Genomic DNA, 21,627 nt, shown 5'->3' with positions numbered 1-21,627 from the left:
ACCTGATTGTCTGAATGGGTCTGCCTCCACTCTGCAGGGATTCTACAATGATTATAAACTACTCTCTGTGGTAGCAGGTTCTGTACACTCCACAGAGCTCAGAACAGCCTTTCCATTTACCTTTTGCGAATGATGTCAAGGTTCTTCTGCAGTAACTTATAATCAATGTACTCCTGGGGTTCAAAGCGGCTCATGGCTATTTTGGCTCGTCTACACAGAGCAGAGAGATGGTACCTCCGGGCACCATGGCCCAGGCCGAGCTGCAAGTGAAAAAACACACAATACGGTAACTTTAATTTCAAACAAGACACAGGCTTTGCATTTTCAATGAAACGATAACAAGTATATCACTACACAAGCAACAGTACAAAACAAAAAGGTTCCTAAGAAGAGTCACAACAGACTTAAAACATAACTTTTTCTCTGTCTATAGATGCTGCCAGAACACAGAATCCCTACAGTGAGAAAGCAGGCCATTTGGTCAAAGGAGGCCATGCTGACCCTTTGAAGAGCATTCCACCCAGAGCCACCCCTCCCAACTCTATCCTTGTAACCCTGGATTTCCCCATGGCTAACCCACCTAACCTACATAACCCTGCACACGATGGGGAAATTGAACATAGCCAATCCATCTAACCTACACATCTCTGGACTGTGAGAGGAAAACTGAGCACCCACCTGAAACCCACGCAGACACGGGAAGACCTCCACACAGACAGACAGTCACCCAAAGGTGGAATCAAACCCTGGTGCTGAGAGGCAGCAACGCTAACCATTGAGTCACTGTGCCACCCCTACTCCGGTTACTGAGAATCAACAGCGCCCTCCCTTTTTAGTTCCAATTTCTGGTATCCGCGATAATTTGCTTTTTTTTAAGAAAATAAAAGATCAAGTGGCAGGAAAGTCAAAAGCCAAGGTCAGATAGGGTGGGAACAACATTCAGAATGGGGCTTGAAGTTTAAGAGACTGCAGTCACATCTGGGAAGGGAACACAGTACAAAATCATTACCCAGCCCCAGGTCTGATTCAGCTATAGGAGCAGTTAGGTTTGGATTCCTGAACTGGGGGGGTGGGGAAAAAAAAACAAGATTCCAATTTACTGACAATCCAGTAACTTCTGAGAACTGCATATTTAGTTGTCAAGAGACAAACTACAGCAAGTTGGTAAATGCAGCCTTATGCACAAAACTTTCAAATGTTCTGCAGGACCACAATTTTTTTCCAGAGCGTTGACAAGCTGTCCCACTGTCAACAGAGTAATAGCCAAGCTCGACACTGTCCTCAGCCCAAGTCCACAACTTGTGGAGAAACTAAATCATTGTTGACCTGATCTGGAACACTCTGGTTGAAAAGTGGATGGAAACAGTTTTGCTTTTGTCGACAGCATCTTCCATACCAGGAACTTTAGATGGGACAAAGAAAGCAGATACAAGGGTACATCACCTACATTTCTAAGTCAGGACTGTGTGTAACCTGTATCACAATCTCCTTACCACCCGGTCAAAATTCTGGACCTTCCTATCCAATAGCACTTAAGAAGCTGTGCTGCTATTGGTAAAGGAGAGACAATTAAAGAGAGATTTGTTAAATGTTTCCAAAATTATTGAAGTTTCTTTGGGTGAAGTAGGTGGGGAAGAGCAGTTTTTTTGTGGTCGAGGGGTGTAACAAAAACAAAACTCAATACTCAGCGTGATGCTGTAATCTAAAGAGCATCGGAAATAGATAATACAGTAACTTCAAAATACAACTGGACTATAATTTAAAGAAAGTTGAGCAGGGCTATGGAGAAAGATGTTACCAAATTCAGTTCAGCCTTGGACTAAGTGCATACTTTTGCTGTATAAGAATGGGTTTAAATATTTATTTTGCACAAGCCTAGTTTAGTCTGTAATTTGTAACTGGCATTAAAGTAAAAGCTGCAGTTTTTAAACTATGTAGTGTGACCTTTGAGCAAGTTTATTTTCAAGAGATACATTGAAAGAATAGCTTAACTAAAACCAGCTGAAACTTGATTATTAAGTGAGCGAGTTAAGCAGTGTCTTGGGAGCCTATATAACTACCCAGTTTAGGTGTGACCTAGACTACAATACCATAAGATGTAAGAACAGAATGAGGCCATTCAGCCCATTGAGTCTATTCCACCATTTGATCATTGCTGATATGCTTCTCAAATGCCTTCTCCCTGTAACCTTTGGTCCTCTTACTAATCAAAGAACCTATCCCTGTCTTACTACATTCAATGATTTGGCCTACATAGTCTTCTGCAGCAAAGAGTTCAACAGATTAACCACCCCCGGCTGAAGAAATTCCTCTTCATTTCTATTCCATGGGGTTGTCCCTTCACTCTGCAATCAAGCAGCTGCTGCTCAGCAATAACCTTCTCAATGATACTCAGTCTGGCTTCCACCAGGCCCACTCAGCCCCTGACCTCACAACAGCCTGGTTTCAAACTTGGACAGAGCAGCTGAATACTAGAGGTGAGACGAGAGTGACAACCCTTGACATTAGGCTGCATTCAACAAAGTGTTGTATGAAGGAACCCAAGAAAAATTGTATCAATGGGAAGCAGGGTCAAACTCTTTGTTGGTTAGGGTCATACCTGGCACATAGGAAGATGGTTTTGGGTGTTGGAGGTCAGTCATCTCAGCTCCAGGATATCTCTGCAGAGTAGTTCCTAGGCCTAACTATCTTTAGCTGCTTCGCCAATTATCCTCCCTCCATCATAAGGTCAGAACTGGAGATGGTCGCCAATCATTGAACAATGTTCAGCACCATTCGTGATTCCTCAGATACTGAAGCAGTCCATGTTCAAAGTAGATCATGATCTGGACAATATCCAGGCTCGGGATGATAAGCAGTAAGTAACATTAAGGCCACACAAATTTAACCAAATGTAACCATCACTGAACCCCCCCTCCCCCCCCGCTATCAACTTCCTCAGAGTTACCACTGACCAGAAACTCAACTGTACTAGCCATGGAGGTCAGAGGTTAGGAAAACTGCAGCAAGTCACTCCCCTCCTGACTCCCCAGAGCCTGTTCACCAGCTACATGACAAGTCATGAATGCAATGGAATACTACCCACTTGCATTAGGTGGGCACAGATCCAAACCACTCAAGAAGCTTGATATTATTCAGGACAAAGCAGCTCGCTTGATTGGCACCACATCCAAGGCATCCACTCCTTCCACCACAGAAACTCAATAGCAGCAGTGTGTACCAAATACAAGATGCACTATAGAAATTCACCAAAGAACCTTGGACACCACCTTCCAAGCCCACGATCGCTTCCATGTCAAAGAACAAGAGCAGCAGACACATGGGAACACCACCACCACCTGCAAGCTCCCCACTAAGGCAGTCACCATCCTGACCTGGAAATATATCATCGCTCCTTCACGTTCGCTGGGTCAAAATCCTGGTATTCACTCCCTTAAGAAATTATGGGTCAATCCACAGCACATGGACTGCAGTGATTCAAGAAGGAAGCGCACCACCACTTCTGTGCCTGCGTGGGTTTCCCCTGGGTCTCCAATATCCTCCCACAGTCCAAAGACGTGGGGGTTAAGGGGATTGGCCACAGGAAATGCAGGGTTACACACACTGGGGGTAGGTCTGGGTGGGATGCTCTTCAGAGGGGCGATGGGCCAAACTGCCTGCTACCACACTGTAGGGATTCCGTGATTTTCAAGGCCAATTGGGATTGGGTGTGGGGTGGGACAAATAAATTCTGGATTAGTGGTGCTGGAAGAGCACAGCACTTCAGGCAGCATCCAAGGAGCAGCGAAATCGATGTTTCGGGCAAAAGTCCTTCATCAGTCGATTTCGCTGCTCCTTGGATGCTGCCTGAACTGCTGTGCTCTTCCAGCACCACTAATCCAGAATCTGGTTTCCAGCATCTGCAGTCATTGTTTTTACCCTGGGGCAAATAAATGCAGGCCAGCGAGCAACACCACAAAGCTTAGGAGCTAAACTAAAAAGCAGAAGTGCCAATGTAATAATCAAGATTACCACCTCTGCCATGGGCAAACTGACAGGCCAAATAAAGTAAAGGACTTAAATGCATGGCTTAAGAGAGTGGTATGGTAGGAATGGGCTTCAGTTCATTGCACACTGGCACTAGTATGGTTCTGGTGGGATGGTATGCACTAGAAAGGTGTGCAGGACAGTGTCCTGGTAAATTGAATACTCGCTGTAAAGTGGATTTAAACAAACTTATCTTTTGGGCATGAGGCTGCGGATACATAAACTTACAAAGCAGCAGGATATGATGGCACTGCAGGGTAATTACAGTGAGACCAAGAGTGGAACTGGAAGGGAACAGTATACGAATGTAATAAGCAACAGCAAATTGGGTTGCACCGTGTGGCGGGTGGGGCTGTAAAAATGCAAAATTGGTTGCTCTTCAATTCAATGTGCTCAGAATTCAGACAAAATAAATGAATTAACAATACAAATATAGATAAATGAGTCAAATCTTATAGCTATTACAGAGACATGGTTACAACGAGATCAAAGCTGGAAGCTAAATATTCAGCAATATGTGACTGTTTAAAAGGACAGGCAGAGACGGTCGGATGGTGAGGTAGCTTTGTTAGTGTGAGATGGAATAAGTATAATAGCAAGAAATTATCTAGAATCAAAAGATGAGAGTACTCATTCAAATAGGAGTACAGGTATGAAACAAAAAAAGGGGAAGATGACACTGATGGGAGTCATCTTAATGTCTCCTATCAGTCACTGCTCTAGGACACAAAACAAAGGGTGATGTTAATCTTCATGCAGAATAGAAAAGTCAACTTAGCAGATGAAGCCACAAGGAAAGATTCCAGAACAGCTTTTCAGAACAAGATATTGTGCATCCAACCAGGGATCAGGCTATGTTGGATCTGGTAATATGCAACACAGGAGCCCCCAGGAAACAGTGACCATAACAAGACAAAATTTATCATTCAGTTTTGAGAGACAGGAATTTGGATTGAAAACAACTGTGCTGAGCTTAAATAGCGGTAATTACATATGGATGAGGTCAGAGTTGGCTGGAATAAACTGGGAAAGGAGTTTAGCAGAAAAGACAGATGAGGAACAATGGTAGACTATTTGAGAAAATAGCTTACAACTCACAGCAAAGGCATATACTCATGAGGTAAGAGGATTCTAGGAAGTTTACCAAGCAAATTAATATAGTTATCAAATTGAAAAAAAGTTCCACACAGCAAAGATTAGTCATAAGACAAATGAGTAGGAAAGTTTTAAATAGCCAAAGGATGACAAAAAAGGGAAACTAGAAGTAATATAAAAACAAAGAGCAAAAGCTTCTTTAAATATATAAGGAAGACAGTGGCCAAAGTAAACATAAACTGGGGAAATAATATTGAAGTAGAGGAACTGGCAGAGAATAAATACTTTGCATCAATCTTCACTGCACAGGACACAAATTGCATTCCATAAATATTAAACATTAACAGGCTAATGTGAGGGAAAGAGAGGAGGAGAAGGAAAAAAGTGAAAGGACTAATATAGCTAGACATCAACATGTCACTTGGACCTGATCTGATGTAAGCTGGGATTTTAAAAGTAGGTAGAGATGGTGGATACATTGATACATTTCCAAGAATCCCAGACAATTGGAAAAATGCCAATGTTACACCCTAATTCAAAAAAGACGACAAAAAAGGCCAGTTAGCTTAACATCTGGATTAAGGATTAGTTAATATTAAGAATGTAATGGCACAGCATTTAGAAACAGAACCTAATCAAGCAGAGCGAATATGGATTCAAGGAGGACAAATAATGTTGGACAAATTTATCAGATATTTGAGTAGGTAACAAACAAGTAGAATGAAGGAGAATTAGTCAATCTAAGATGTTTGGATTTCCAAAAATATTACATTACAATTGGCATGCTGGGCTGCGGTCTGGGGGACAAAAATCAGCCTGGGTCCTTGCTCCCAAGTAGCAGCTTATTTATACACTGAACAAACAAGCTTGGACATTTCAAGAGAATGTGTTCAAATCTCATTCTTACCAGTCTGATCATAAGAATTTGACTTAAAAAAATTAAAAGCTGGTACATGATCACAAAACCATCAAACTGTAGTAAAATTCTAACTGGCTCGCTCCTGCCTCTGAGCGAGATTCTTTCCCTTTATCTCAGTCTGCCACCCACGTGCCTCACCCCAATATGATTGACTACTGACTACACCATTCTATCAAAAACTTCTCAGAGCAACTGGAATGGACAATAAATGCCATTATTGCCAGTGACACACATTCCCTGAGGAATGAAACTTGCACTGTTGAGAATTTCCGAGTGGAATGCGCATCTCTGAATATCAGGGATGCATCCTTTGATGTCAAGGTGGCCAAACAGCAATACAACACTCAGTGCTATACCTTAATTGATTGATAGACAGTGCCCAATTAGGCAGATTAACAAAGGATGCTCAGCACTGGTGGATACAACACTCCTTCAATGAGTCACAATGAATGTAGAGGATTGATGGAAACCTTTTCCCGAGGCAGGAAATCATAGAGGGCCCAATGCTGCTACAACAGACTCAGCAAGGAGTGAAATGGTGCATAGTGCTGGTGAAACTATTCCATTAGCAATAAGGACCAAGGGCAGTGTAAGGTAATACTTATAACTGTATCAGTACAACAGGTTCTGAAACAATGGCAATTTACTGGATCACAGAAATGTCAAAGAACATTGATGTTTACAGAGAACCTGACATTTCAAAATCTGCTTTCGGATAACCACTATTTTTTTAAAAATGCACATATTTGGATTAGTCCGAACACAATAATTACATCTAAAAGAAATCATATTAAAGTGGTACTCTCACTCATAACAGAGAGCAAAAGTAAGAGACCTCACATTGGCCTCTGTCCTTGATATCACCTGACTTGTTAATGTTCAATCTCATGTGCAATTTAGAAATTTTGCCAACTTTTTCAACTACAAAGTAAATGATATATTACATTTGCAAAACAAAACCACAGCTTTTAGTCAAATGCCCTCTGCTAAAGAGTTATAGTCATAGAGATGTACAGCATGGAAACAGACTCTTGGGTCCAACTCATCCATGCCGACCAGATATCCCAACCCAATCTAGTCCCACCTGCCAGCACCCAGCCCATTTCCCTCCAAACCCTTCCTATTCATATACCCATCCAAATGCCTCTTAAATGTTGCAATTGTACCAGCCTCTACCACTTCCTCTGACAGCTCATTCCATACACGTACCACACACTGCGTGAAAATGTTGCCCCTTAGGTCTCTTTTATATCTTTCCCCTCTCACCCTAAACCTATGACCTCTAGTACTGGACCCCCACCCCCTCCTCCAGGGAAAAGAGTTTGTCTATTTATCCCATCAGTGCCCCTCAATTTTATAAACCTCTACAAGGTTGCCCCTCAGTCTCCGACGCTTCAGGGAAGACAGCCGTAGCCTATTCAATCTCTCCCTATAGCTTAAATCCTCCAACCCTGGAAACATTCTTGTAAATCTTTTCTGAACCCTTTCAAGTTTCGCAATATCTTTCCAATAGGAAGGAGACCAGAATTGCATGCAATATTACAATAGTGGCCACACCAATATCCTGTTCAGCTGCAACATGACCTCCCAACTCCTGTACTCAATACTCTGACCAATAAAGGAAAGCATACCAAACGCCTTCTTCACTATCCTATCTACCTGTGACTCCACTTTCAAGGAGCAATGAGCCTGCACTCCAAGGTCTCTTTGTTCAGGAACACCCCCTAGGACCTTACCAATGCATTAAAGTTTTGCACCATGAGTGAAATGGGAGCTAATCAGAATGAAGGTAAATATTGTAGGCCTTAAGCTTTCTTGCCAACACAAAAGCATTACACAATGAGTGGCTGTATCCCAATAATCAACAATCTCGCTTGATTTTAAAAGTCCATGGAGGAAGGAAAATCAGTAAATAAAGGAATAATTTTGAATAAAAAAGGTCTATAAAAGGAAGAAAAATTCTACTATCCACACAAATAGCATTCTATCAAGTCATTATACTATTATACTCATCTATCCAAAGACATTCACAATCAAAGCCTGCCCATTATTTACAAGACAGCATCACAAATCTATTGGAATACTCCCCACTTGCTTCAACAGCTCCATGCTATCTGTAACACAGCAGCCCTGTTCAACTGGCATCCATCACCTTCAAAATTCTTGACCATCGATGCATAGTGGCAGCAATCCACTGACAAGATGCATTGCAGTAACTCACCAAGACTTCTACAACTGACCTTCCAAAGCAACTGGAAGGTCAAAGACAGCATATATACGAGAACATTTCTACCTGTACATTTCTCTCCAGGCACATACCCTCCTGCCTTGGAACGTTATCATGTTCCTTCACTGTTACTGGATCGGAATCCTAGTACTTCCTCCCTGGTAGGACAGTAGACATACCTAAACCCACACAAACTGCAGTAGCTCAAGAAAATGACTCACCACCTTGCCAAAAGATAGAGATGGAAATTTAATAGTAGTCTACTGAATATTAGCCACACCATTTGAATTAAATAAAACCATGAGTTGTCTTCTAAGTAAAGAGATTTATCTATCCAGATTTATCCATGTACTCAATCTGTTCTGTGCAATACCTTGGGCAGATTCAACCACCTTGACATCCTTCTTTAGTTAGATTAGATTACTTACAGTGTGGAAACAGGCCCTTCAGCCCAACAAGTCCACACCAACCTTCTGAAGAGCAACCCATCCAAACCCCTTCCCCTACATTTACCCTTCAGACTCTCTGCCTGTATTCCTGATGAAGGGCTTTTGCCTGAAACGTCGATTTTCCTGCTCCTCGGATGCTGCCTGAACTGCTGTGCTTTTCCAGCACCATTCTAATCTAGACTCTGGTTGCCAGCATCTGCAGTCATTGTTTTTAACCTACCTTTCACCTAACACTATGGGCAATTCAGCACGGCCAATTCCTATAACAGGGATGCTACCCAAAGCATCAATGTGCCCAAACATTGATGAACTGGCAACCATGCAGGCATTACACTCAATGAGACCATTTAGCAAATCACCTCATTTTGGACAGTACTCCAGCCAGCCCCACGAGAATGTTTTCAGTACTTATCCCATTTTAGAAAATAAAAGTTTCTTTAAAACACCGTTACATAAAAGAGATTCGTCAATGTCGATTTTATACAAGAATGTGCTGTGCTCTTTCAGGGTTTCTTTACAGTTATAGTTTGATTTTAAAAATCCAAATGAAGCTTACAAAACGGCTTTAAACGAGACATGGAGTTGATGGAAGAGAGTTTAATAGTGACTACATTTAAAAGCTGTGACAGATTGGAGCAGGACCGGGGTCACCTTGCCGTCACCTTGGCGCCCCAGAAGCAGATTGCTGCCCTTAAACCCTGCCCTCCGCTCTCCCTTTACTTAGTTCGAAATGTTCAATTCTATTTTCACCGCCGCTCTCCCCCCCCCCCCCAAATAAAATCCCAAGCGGAGTGTACCCGGCAAATGAACTGGTTGCCATGGGGATGAAGCCACGGTTACGAATCGCGGCGTCGGGCCTGAGGTGGGGTTTTTTTTTTGTTTATTTTGAGGCAACGGTGGAGACGATTCGGTGTGTATCCGCCCCCCGCCACAACCGGCCACCGCCTCGCCGCCCCGGGTTATGTGAAAGGCCGCGCTGTGGTTACCTGGTGCCCGCGGACAAACAGGACGCGCGCCGCCATTTTGTTCACTGACAAAGATGTCGCTGCGTAACGACGTCACAGAGCCGCCCTTTATAAGCGACCGCTACAGGTCCTAACCGCTCAGTCACAAAAACATTGCTGACAATCGCTGATCCTTCTTCACCACAAATGAAACCATACGCCTCATTGAAACAAACAGATCACAAAAATGAAGTGATACCATGGCGATATTTTCGCTGAGTCAACTCCACGATTGGGTTTTGTTGAAATATTATCCTTATATGTCCTACCGGAAGTGACGATCGGCCACACAGCCCAAGTCCTCTCCGTCTTTTAAAATTTTATGGTTGGATTTTTCTTTGGACTGCTGTTGAGTTCCAATCGAATAAAGCTCCGGATGGTTGCACTGAAGTTTCATTTTGAAACAAAATCTGCAGGATAGACACGCTGGGGTTGGGGGGGTCAAAGGTTGAGCGGAAGTGACTCTCGGCGGCTCTGTGCGTGTGGCGGTTGGAATGAAAAATGGCGAAGCATCATCCAGATTTGATCTTCTGTAGGAAACAGGCCGGTGTGGGTATGTGAGGGAGGGGAACACACTTACACCGAGTGTGGGTAATATGGGGGGTCAGAATTAGCCAGAAAGGTCTCGTTGGGTTGGGGGAGGTACCACGTGGGAGAACCAGCCTTCAACCCCATTCCATCCTTCTCCTCCCGCCCCACTCGTCGCCGGTCTCCCACCACATCCCCTTCCTGATGAAAGGGCTTATGCCCGAAACGTTGATTCTCCTGCTCCTCGGATGGTGCGTGACCTGCTGTGATTTTTCCAGCACCACCCTCTCGACCCTTGTCCTCCACTTCCTCTGTGACCAGTGAATCATGGCGTTCTGGGTTGTCAGTTGGAGAGAAACTCTGGAAGTTGGTGGGAGGGAGGGCACAGAGAGCAGTGATCAGAAGGACCTGGGCCTTGTGTGCATTTTAAAGTCGACTGGGTAAACTAAAAGCAAAGTAGGCTGCTAGGCTTTATAAATAGAAGTAGCGAGCGCCAAAGAAGTGAATTTTCGTGAATCATGGTTCTGCTGAGTTAGGGAGTGTCTGCACTGAATCCTAGGAAGGATGTTTAAAAAAAGTCTTAAAATGAGGGAGCAAGTGAGATTTATTGTGATAGTCAAAAGAATAAGAGATTTGTATGGATGGGGTATGGACTTATTACCTGAGTCACCATGTTCTGAAAGTGTGGTGGAACCAGATTTAATGGCAGTGATAGTAAAACTGCGATACGTTGAATCCAAATGGATTGGTGCACTTAGAGCTTTGAAGTAGTCCCTATGTAACCTGAGTTGCCCACAAACCTGCTTTACTTCTGAAAACATGAAAATACAGTGAATATGGGAAAAAAAGTCATATTTTTCAGTTTGTTCATACTTTACTGTGGCCTGACCTCAGACAGTAAATCTTCAGGAATTAGATGTGGAAGATTGATGTAATATTTTTCTATATGTTGTGCTGCCTGTGGATAAGTGCAACACTGTTTATCTTACTATCAGTCTCTAAATGTATACATGATGGAGAGGGTGCCTGATTGTCAGATTGTTCTTCTCATCCTTCACAAAACTCAAAGAATCTCCAACTCTTTTGCAATGTCTACTTTTCATTTCTCACCACTGTTTTCCCCTTGCTGCATTAACTTCAATTTGTCTCCAATCAGCTGCATTTCTAACCATGGTTTAATCATGCTTGCAGCTTTTGAGCTCCAGCAAGGCCTAACTCCAATCCTGATTTGTTGAGACAGCCGAGCTGGATGAGTTCAACTGGTCCAGAAGTTCACCTTATTCCAGGCATCCTTCTGTTGAATTTCTGATCCTGATGGCAGGAATGAGTAACACTTTTGCCAAAACCTTAGTTTCTATAAGACCTAGGAGCAGTAATATGCCAGTTGACTCATCGAATCTGCTCTGTCATTCAATAAGGTGATGGTTGATCTGATAATCTTGAACTCCACTTTCTTGCCTTTTCCCTATAATCCTTGACTCCCTGTTTGATTAAAAATCTTTAAGTGTATTGAAGACCGAGATATAATGACCCAGATGTCATAGCTTTCTGCAGATTCACAACCCTCTGAGAGAAGTAATTCCTTCTTGTCTCTGTCCTAACTAGGTAATCCATAATTCTGAAATGCCCTGTAGTCCTGGACTCCTACAAGGGGAAACAAGCTCTCTGCATCTACCCTGTCAAGCCTCCTGAGAATCTTACCTTTCAATAAGGTTGCTTCTCACTCCACTGAGTGCAGGCCGAACTTTTTAAAATTCATTTACAGGATGAGGGCATCACTGGCTGCGCCAGCATTTATTGCCCATCCCCAGTTGCCCAGAGGGCTGTTAAGAGTTACCCACATTGCTGTGGGTCTGGAGTCACATGTAGGCCAGACCAGGTAAGGATGGTATTTTCCTTCCCTAAAGACATTAGTGAATTAGGTAGGCTTTTCCTGACAATCACCAATGGATTCCTGAATTCAAGTTTTACCATCTATCATGGCAGGGTTTGAACTCAGGTCTCTGGAACATTACCCGGGTCTTTGGATTAATAGTCTAGCAATAATATCACTAGACCATCCCTTCCCCTCACTCGATCTATCCTCATTAGAAAATTTCTCTATACCAGGGATCAACCAACAGAACTGATTTCACTACCATAAGACATAGGAGCGGAAGTAAGGCCATTCGGCCCATTGAGTCCACTCCGCCATTCAATCGTGGCTGATGGGCATTTCAACTCCACTTACCAGCATTCTCCCCATAGCCCTTAATTCCTTGTGACATCAAGAATTTATCAATTTCTGCCTTGAAGACATTTAGCATCCCAGCCTCCACTGCATTCCGCAGCAATGAATTCCAAAGGCCCACCACTCTCTGGCTGAAGAAATGTCTCTACATTTCTGTTCTGAATTTACCCCCTCTAATTCTAAGGCTGTGTCCACGGGTCCTCGTCTCCTCACCTAACAGAAACAATTTCCCAGCGTCCACCCTCTCCAAGCCATGTATTATCTTGTAAGTTTCTATTAGATCTCCCCTTAACCTTCTAAACTCCAATGAATACAATCCCAGGATCCTCAGCCGTTCCTCCTGTTAGACGTACCATTTCAGGGATCATCCGTGTGAATCTCCGCTGGACACGCTCCAGTGCCAATATGTCCCTCCTGAGGTGTGGGGCCCAAAACTGGACACCGTACTCCAAATGGGGCCTAACCAGAGCTTTATAAAGTCTCAGTAGCACAACGGTGCTTTTATATTCCAACCCTCTTGAGATAATTGACAACATTGCATTCACTTTCTTAATCACTGACTCAACCTGCATGTTTACCTTTAGAGAATCCTCGACTAGCACTCCCAGATCCCTCTGTACTTTGGCTTTACGAATTTTCTCACCATTTAGAAAGTAGTCCACGCTTGGATTCTTTTTTCCAAAGTGCAAGACCTCGCATTTGCTCACGTTGAATTCCATCAGCCATTTCCTGGACTACTCTCCCAAACTGTCTAGATCCTTCTGCAGCCTCCCCACTTCCTCAGTACTACCTGCCTGTCCACCTAACTTCAGCAAACTTCACGAGAATGCCCCCAGTCCCTTCATCCAGATCATTTAATATATAATGCGAATAGCTGCAGCCCCAACACTGAACCCTGCGGGACACCGCTTGTCACCAGCTGCCATTCCGAAAAAGAACCTTTTATCCCAACTCTCTGCCTCCTGATGAAGGGCTTTTGCCCGAAACGTCGATTTCGCTGCTCGTTGGATGCTGCCTGAACTGCTGTGCTCTTCCAGCACCACTAATCCAGTACTTCTGTCAGACAGCCAATCCTCCATCCATACCAGTAGCTCACCTCAAACACCATGGGCCCTCACCTTGCTCAGCAGCCTCCCGTGTGGCACCTTATCAAAGGCCTTTTGGAAGTCTAGGTAGACCACATCCACTGGGTTTCCCCGGTCTAACCTACTTGTCACCTCTACCAATATATCTTTCCTTCGGTAAAGGAGGCAAAACTCTTCACAATATTCTAGATGTGGTCTGATTATTGTCCTGTATAGTTTTAGCTAAAATCCCATATTTTTATTCCCCTTGAATTATTCAGATGTAATACGTTGGGACTTTGCTACATGAGAGAGAAACTGAACTAATTGGGTAGCTCTTTCAAAGAACCAAGCAAGCTCAATGACCTGATTGGCCTCCAATTGTACTGTATCATGCTAAACCCGATTTGACAGTATGATCTATAATTCCCTGCAGTCTCTTCATGGACCATAAATTCTCATCTAATTTAATAATGACTTGGCTGAAAGAAAAAAGGTTGAGTATCCAAGTTGTGCTAAGTTGGAATCTGGAATGCCCCCCTCCCAAACACCCACAAAAAAAGGCTATGAATATCGGAACACATCTGAATTTGAAAGAAACAAAGCCAAGGCAGAAAAATAAAGTGCAAACCACCAACAACCCAAACCAATGCTTGGGCAGTGTCTTAGGGTGGAAGGGATCAATCCTGTTCCCTAATGTTAACGTTCTTACCTTTTATTGTGGAATATTAAATCATCTTTTGGCATAATTAAAGTCCAATGGATTATAGATGCTGACAGTGATTATAAAATTGCAGCAGCGTGTGATCTGGAGGGAAGTATACAGTGCTACCCTCTAGAGGTCAGTGTGAGAACACTTATTCCTTATGATGTATGTTAGTGACTTGTTCTTGGGTATAAATGGCATAATATCAATGTTTGCAGCTGATGCAAAGCTTGGGAATGTTATAAACTTTGAGGAAGATGGTAAGAGACCTCAGGAGTCCTACCGCTGGTGAAGTGGACTGAGACATGGCAGATGAAATTCTGTTTGTGGGATGAGGAGAGGCAATATAAAACTGTTATTTCTGTTCTGTACCTGAAGATGGTTTTGTACACAAATAATAACCTTTACTACCAGTAGGGAAAGGAAGCAGGTCCCATATCCATCCAACACTGAGTAGGGATTGAACCCTATGCAATTGGCACCAATCTGGTCCACAACAGCACTCCAGGCAGCATCTGAGGAACAGGAGAATTGACGTTTCGGGCATAAGCCCTTCAGGAATGTGGCTGGTGTGCCAAACGGGCTGAGATAAAAGGTAGGGGGTGGGGGAATTTGGGGGACGGGTGCTGGGAATACAATAGGTGGAAGGAGGTGAGGGTGATAGGCCGGAGAGAGGGTGGGGGCGCGGAGAGGTCGGGAAGAAGATTGCAGGTCAAGAGGGCGGTGCTGAATCCGGGGGTTGGGACTGAGATAAGGTGGGGGGAGGGGAAATGAGGAAGCTGAAGAAATCTACATTCGTCCTGTGTGGTTGGAGGGTTCCTAGGCGGAAGATGAGGCGCTCTTCCTCCAGGCGTCGTGTGGCCAGGGTCTGGCGATGGATGAGGCCAAGGACCTGCATGTCATTGGCAGAGTGGGAGGGGGAGTTAAAGTGTTCAGCCACGGGGCGGTAGGGTTGGTTAGTGCGGGTGTCCCAGAGGTGTTCTCTGAAACGTTCCGCAAGTAGTCGGCCTGTCTCCCCAATATAGAGGAGGCCGCAGCGGATACAGTAAATGATGTGTGTGGAGGTGCAGGTGAGTTTGCGACGGATATGGAAGGATCCATTGGGGCCTTGGGGGGGAAGTGAGGGGGGATGTGTGGGCACAAGTTTTGAACTTCTTGCGGTTGCAGGAGAAGGTGCCGGGAGTGGAGGTTGGGTTGGTGGGGGGGTGTGGACCTGACGAGGGATTTGCGGAGGCCCCAATGGATCCTTCCATATCCTCCTTCCAAGGCCCCAATGGATCCTTCCATATCCTCTCCGCGACTCCCTCGTCAGGTCCACACCCCCCACCAATCCAACCTCCACTCCTGGCACCTTCCCCTACAACCGCAAGAAGTGCAACCACCCCCCACCACCTTTTATCTCAGCCCGCTTGGCAAACCAGCCTCATTCCTGAAGAAGGGCTTATGCCCGAAACATCAATTCGCCTGCTCCTCGGATGCTGCCTTGCCTGCTGTACTTTTCCAGCACCACACTTTTCAACTCTGGTCTCCAGCATCTGCAGTCCTCACTTTCTCCCACAACAGCAGTCCAGCCAACTGGTTCCCCAAAATCTCCAAGTTGCTGTTGTGCAACCTGCACTGTTACATTCGTGTTGTAGTTTCAAGCAATGAATACTGAAGCTAGATGCTCGAGGGAATCTCTCCTGTTCTTACTGCCTGCCGTTGGTGTGTGTTGTAGTTTGGTACTCATCCTGATACAAGCACACCTTCCTTGGCCTTTGAGTGCTGTTGTGGGATTTTGGCTGAGAGGCAAGGATGCTGGCCTCTGCACTACATGTCCCAATATGAACTAAATGGTACAATTGGTTGGGGGCAAAGAAATACCTGGAGATGCATTGGTGACAGAACAACATTATTTAGACAAGCATGTGGGAGCTCTTGGTGTTATTCATAAATGCAGAGAGTGCAAGAGCAAGGCAGTGCTGGAAAACCTTTGTTATACCCCTCATTTGGGATATTGTATACAGGTGGGTACCACACTATTGTCAAGGCCTTAGAGTACATGTAGAAGGTTATGTGGAAAAGCCGAGTCCATCTTGGAGCAGAGAAGGTTGGGAAGAATTAAGAGGTCTTCAAAATCACTTACCATCTTGCTAGTGAATAAGAGGTAACAATTCCCAGCAGCTGAGGGTTTGATAACGAAAGAACGTGGATTGTAGGCAAAAAAGAACAAGGTGACAAGCAGGTTTTTGTCTTGGGTAGTGAATCATTGTGATCTGAAATGCAGTCCTTTAAAGGCTGGGGAAGCAGATTCAATGATAACTTTCAAAAGGGAATTGGATCAATACTTGCTGACTGTGGAGGAGAAGCAGAAGACTGGAGCTAATCTGATTTCTCTTTCAAAGAAGTGGCTCAAGCTGGGTTGGCCATGGAGCAATTTCTGCTAAATAGTCATCATTGCCTTCATGTTTTTGTTATGATGTGAAGCCCCATGATCACGAGTTTCTGGCTTGTGTAGAGAGGGACATTGATAAATTGCAGTAACAGCTGCACCAGGACAGTCACTAAAGTTTGGAATAGCAAGTGTGTGATAAATTGGGAAAAAAATCTTTTATATATTGGAAATGCAATTAATACAAAATTATCAACATCCTGAAAGGTTCACTTCTTGCTGTAACCTTCAGAATTTTATTGATGACTCTTGTCTCCACTTATGCAGGTCAGAACTTGGTGTTGTGTTGAGTATAATATGAAATATATGCTTTGCTCATGTGTTCTCCAGTTCAGAGATATGTAAGGTTTTTGATTCTGACTAAGCAGGTTTGTATTGCAGAGCTACATATCAGGTTTAATTCATTGGCCTAGGTTTCCCTGAGCACTTTTGCTATGCAGTTAGTGCATCTCTAATTATTTGTTCAAGGCATGTTAGCTTTGCTGGAAAGGTCAAGGGCAATTTTGAGTGATGATAAATGTCAAAGAATTGAATCTCTGTGCTCTGTGTGGTCTAAGTGTACCCAGAGTGTGGATAAGAAGACAGGTCTTTACCCAACAACGGTAAATAAATGGCAACCTGGATCCAAGTCATACTGGTTTGTGACTTCAACAAGAACTGGCATGTGATAGTCTTTCCTTGCCTCTGCTGCCCATGTTTTTCTAAATGAGAGAGGTTGCAGGTTTGGAAGGTGCTGCTGAAGGAGCCTTGGTGAATTCGTCCAGTATGTCTAATAGATGTTGCACACTGCTGGATATCAAATAGTTCATTAGTGGCAAGAGGAGGACTTGAGTAACCTCCTATCTTGCTGCCCAAGGAACCATTGAACCCTTAGTGTGGAAGCAGGCTGTTTTGCTCATCAAGTCCACATCAACCCTCTGAACAGCATCCCATGCAGACCCATCCCTCTGTATAGCCCTGCATTTCTCATGGAATCCACCTAATCTCCACATTCCCGGACACTATGGACAATTTGACATGGTCAATCCACTTAACCTGCATGTTTTTGGACTGTGGGAGGAAACTGGAGCAGCCAGAGAAAAACCTGCTAACTACTGAGCCACTGTGCCCCTCCCCCCCCCCCCCCCCCCCCCCCCCCCCCCCCCAACTTGGCACACTGTCCTATATTCACTAAACCTGGGCTAGCCCACTGTTTTGAAGGTGATAGGGTAAGGGATATTACTGGGACCCTCCAATGATGCAAAGGAACAATAATTTAGAGTCAAATATTTAATCCATCATTTGTATTTGGTGAAGAATATATGAAGCAGATTTTTGTGACACTTGACAGCGTTTGTACTGAATTATTTCTTATTTTAAGGTTGCTGTCATTCAAGTTTTAAATAATGGCTCTTGTGCATGGCAGTAATGTGATTGTAGTTGATTAGTCTTTGAAACAAAATTTAAATTTGAGCTAATTTGAAACTGGAGAGCAAGAGTGACCAGTAACCAACACTTTGAATCTCTCCTCAGATATACAGTATAATGTTTTAATTGTGATGTCCAAACAGGGTCTGAATTTAGACAGTACTTCTCTTCACCTATAGAAGCAGCATTTTTGGTAAAAACTATAACCTGGCTTCACACAAGTACCAGTCTCAAGACTGTTTACATGTTGGATAAATCCCAGTCTTCCACCACCTTCACTGCAGCGTATTCTGTTGAGATTGCAGGTGTATATGGAGGAGTTTATCATTGGCTTGCCAGTCAGCTAAATTTTGAGTACATCCTCAATCTCACCACTGCAGAAGAATCGGGGCCAGTGTTCCCATTAATTTTGCAACGGTGTCAATTGGTAATGCTAGCAGGTTTTGATGTTCTGATGTAGATTTTTGTCACTGGTGGAATCCCAACAGGATTATCCAAGGAGTGAGAGAGAGAGTTGGAAATATACCATGGGCCTCTTTTGAGTTGGGTGCAAGTAACTGCAATTTAATATTATTTTCCTTGCTTTGTTCAACAATTGGGTAATAACTTGGACTATGTATTGCTATTTAGAGATATACAGCATAGAAACAGACCCTTCAGTCCAATCTGTCCATGCCGACCAGATATCCCAACCCAATCTAGTCCCACCTGCCAGCACCCGACCCATATCCCTCCAAACCCTTCCTATTCATATACCCATCCAAATGCCTCTTAAATGTTGCAATTGTACAAGCCTCCACCACATCCTCTGGCAGCGCATTCCATACACGTACCACCCTCTGCGTGAAAAAGTTGCCCCTTAGGTCTCGTTAATATCTTTCCCCGCTCACCCTAAACCTATGCCCTCTAGTTCTGGACTCCCCGACCCTAGGGAAAAGACCATGCCTATTTATCCTATCCATGTCCCTCATAATTTTGTAAACCTCTATAAGGTCACCCCTCAGCCTCTGACGCTCCAGGGAAAACAGCCCCAGCCTGTTCAGCCTCTTCCTGTAGCTCAGATCCTCCAACCCTGGCAACATCCTTGTAAATCTTTTCTGAACCCTTTCAAGTTTCACAACATCTTTGCGATAGGAAGGAGACCAGAATTGCACGCAATATTCAAACAGTGGCCTAACCAATGTCCTGTACAGTCGCAACATGACCTCCCAACTCCTGTACTCAATACTCTGACCAATAAAGGAAAGCATACCAAATGCCGCCTTCACTATCCTATCTACCTGCAACTCCACTTTCAAGGAGCTATGAACCTGCACTCCAAGGTCTTTTTGTTCAGCAACACTCCCTTGGACCTTACCATTAAGTGTATAAGTCCTGCTAAGATTTGCTTTCCCAAAATGCAGCACCTCGCATTTATCTGAATTAAACTCCATCTGCAACTTCTCAGCCCATTGACCCATCTGGTCCAGATCCTGTTGTAATCTGAGGTAACCCTCTTCCCTGTCCACTACACCTCCAATTTTGGTGTCATCTGCAAACTTACTAACTGTACCTTTTATGCTCGCATCCAAATCATTTATGTAAATGACAAAAAGTAGAGGGCCCAGCACCGATCCTTGTGGCACTCCACTGGTCACAGGCCTCCAGTCTAAAAAACAACCCTCCACCACCACCCTCTGTCTTCTACCTTTGAGCCAGTTCTGTATCCAAATGGCTAGTTCTCCCTGTATTACATGAGATCTAACCTCGCTAATGGGGAACCTTGTCAAATGTCTTACTGAAGTCCATATAGATCACATCTACTGCTCTGTGCTCATCAATCTTCTTTGTAACTTCTTCAAAAAACTCAATCAAGTTTGTGAGACATGATTTCCAACGCACAAAGCCATGTTGACTATCCCGAATCAGTCCTTGCCTTTCCAAATACATGTACATCCTGTCCCTCAGGATTCCCTCCAACAACTTGCCCACCACCGAGGTCAGGCTCACTGGTCTATCGTTCCCTGGCTTATCCTTACCACCATTCTTAAACAGTGGCACCACGTTTGCCAACCTCCAGTTTTCCGGCACCTCACCGGTGACTATCGATGATACAAATATCTCAGCAAGAGGCCCAGCAATCACTTCTCTAACTTCCCACAGAGTTCTTGGGCACACCCGATCAGGTCCTGGGGATTTATCCACCTTTAAACGTTTCAAGATATCCAGCACTTCCTCCTCTGTAATCTGGACATTTTGCAAGATGTCACCATCTATTTCCCTACCGTCTATATCTTCCATATTCTTTTCCACAGTAAATACTGATGCAAAATATTCATTTAGTATCTCCCCCATTTTCTGTGGCTCCACACAAAGGCCACCTTGCTGATCTTTGAGGGGCCCTATTCTCTCCCTAGTTACCCTTTTGTCCTTAATATATTTGTAAAACCCCTTTGGATTCTCCTTTAATTCTATTTTCCAAAGCTATCTCATGTCCCCGTTTTTCCTTCCTGATTTCCCTCTTAAGTATACCCCTACTTTCTTTGTACTCTTCTAAGGATTCACTCGATCTGTCCTGTCTGTTCCTGACACATGCTTCCTTCTTTTTCTTAACCAAACCCTCAATTTCTTTCATCATCCAGCCTTCCCTTTCATCCTGACAGGAATATATTTCTCTGGATTCTTGTTATCTCATTTCTGAAGGCTTCCCATTTTCCAGCCGTCCCTTTACCTGCGAACATCTGCCCCAATCAGCTTTTGAAAGTTCTTGCCTAATATAGTCAAAATTAGCCTTTCTCCAATTTAGAACTTCAACTTTTAGATCTGGTCTATCCTTTTCCATCACTATTTTAAATCTAATAGAATTATGGTCGCTGGCCCCCAAGTGCTCCCCCACTGACACCTCAGTCACCTGCCCTGCCTTATTTCCCAAGAGTAGGTCAAGTTTTGCACCTTCTCTAGTAGGTACATCCACACGCTGAATCAGAAAGTTGTCTTGTACACACAAAGAAATAGTTCTTGTGCAGGAAGAGTAGAAAAGCAACATATGGTTTAAACAGAGTTTGCAGAACTTGAAGACACAGGGGGGATTTGGGGCCCTGGTACATGACCCTGAGAAAGCTAGTATGCAGGTACAGCAAGTGATTTGGGAAAAGAAAAGGAATGTCATATTTCAAGGGACCTAGAGTACTAAAGTTTTAATGAGTTGTATGAGGCGATGGTAAGATCGCACTGAGAGTACTGTGTACAATTTTGGTCATCACATTTAAAAATTGCATACTTGCCTTAGAAGCATCCAAAGAAGGTTCACTGGAATGCCTGGAATGGGACAACTGTCTTAATTAGAAAGATTGGACAGATTGGGTGTGTATTCATTGGTACCTCAAAGAATCGTAATCGTATGAAACATAAGATCTCAAGAGAACTTGACAGAGTAAATGCAGAAAGAATGTTTCTCCTTGTAAGACAAGAGAGATGAGAACTAAGGGAGCAGTATAAAAATAGGTTTCCCATTGAGGATGGCGATGAGAATTTTTTTTGTGTTTTGGAGTGTGGAATTCTC

At 43.8% G+C, this 21,627-nt stretch overlaps 2 protein-coding genes across 2 annotated transcripts in view; one reads left to right on the top strand and one right to left on the bottom strand.

Moving 5' to 3' along the window:
* aco2 (aconitase 2, mitochondrial) overlaps positions 1–9,826 on the bottom strand; it is a 55,608-nt gene extending 45,782 nt beyond the window's left edge. Inside the window, exons 1-2 of the mRNA XM_072588548.1 lie at positions 9,703–9,826; positions 121–260 (exon numbers count right to left, since the gene is read on the bottom strand). Of these exons, the coding sequence (XP_072444649.1) occupies positions 121–260; positions 9,703–9,738 (176 nt within the window). The 5' untranslated portion in view covers positions 9,739–9,826. The remainder of the gene's footprint in view (positions 1–120; positions 261–9,702) is intronic.
* A 323-nt stretch (positions 9,827–10,149) lies between these two features.
* phf5a (PHD finger protein 5A) overlaps positions 10,150–21,627 on the top strand; it is a 43,248-nt gene continuing 31,770 nt past the window's right edge. Inside the window, exon 1 of the mRNA XM_072588549.1 lies at positions 10,150–10,273. Coding sequence (XP_072444650.1) covers positions 10,222–10,273 — 52 coding nt within the window. The 5' untranslated portion in view covers positions 10,150–10,221. The remainder of the gene's footprint in view (positions 10,274–21,627) is intronic.

The sequence above is a fragment of the Chiloscyllium punctatum genome, chromosome 18 (assembly GCF_047496795.1).
Source record: "Chiloscyllium punctatum isolate Juve2018m chromosome 18, sChiPun1.3, whole genome shotgun sequence".
Classification (NCBI taxonomy): Eukaryota; Metazoa; Chordata; class Chondrichthyes; order Orectolobiformes; family Hemiscylliidae; genus Chiloscyllium; species Chiloscyllium punctatum.
Note: the sequence above shows the minus strand (reverse complement) of the source record. Positions and strands in the feature narration are given on the sequence as shown.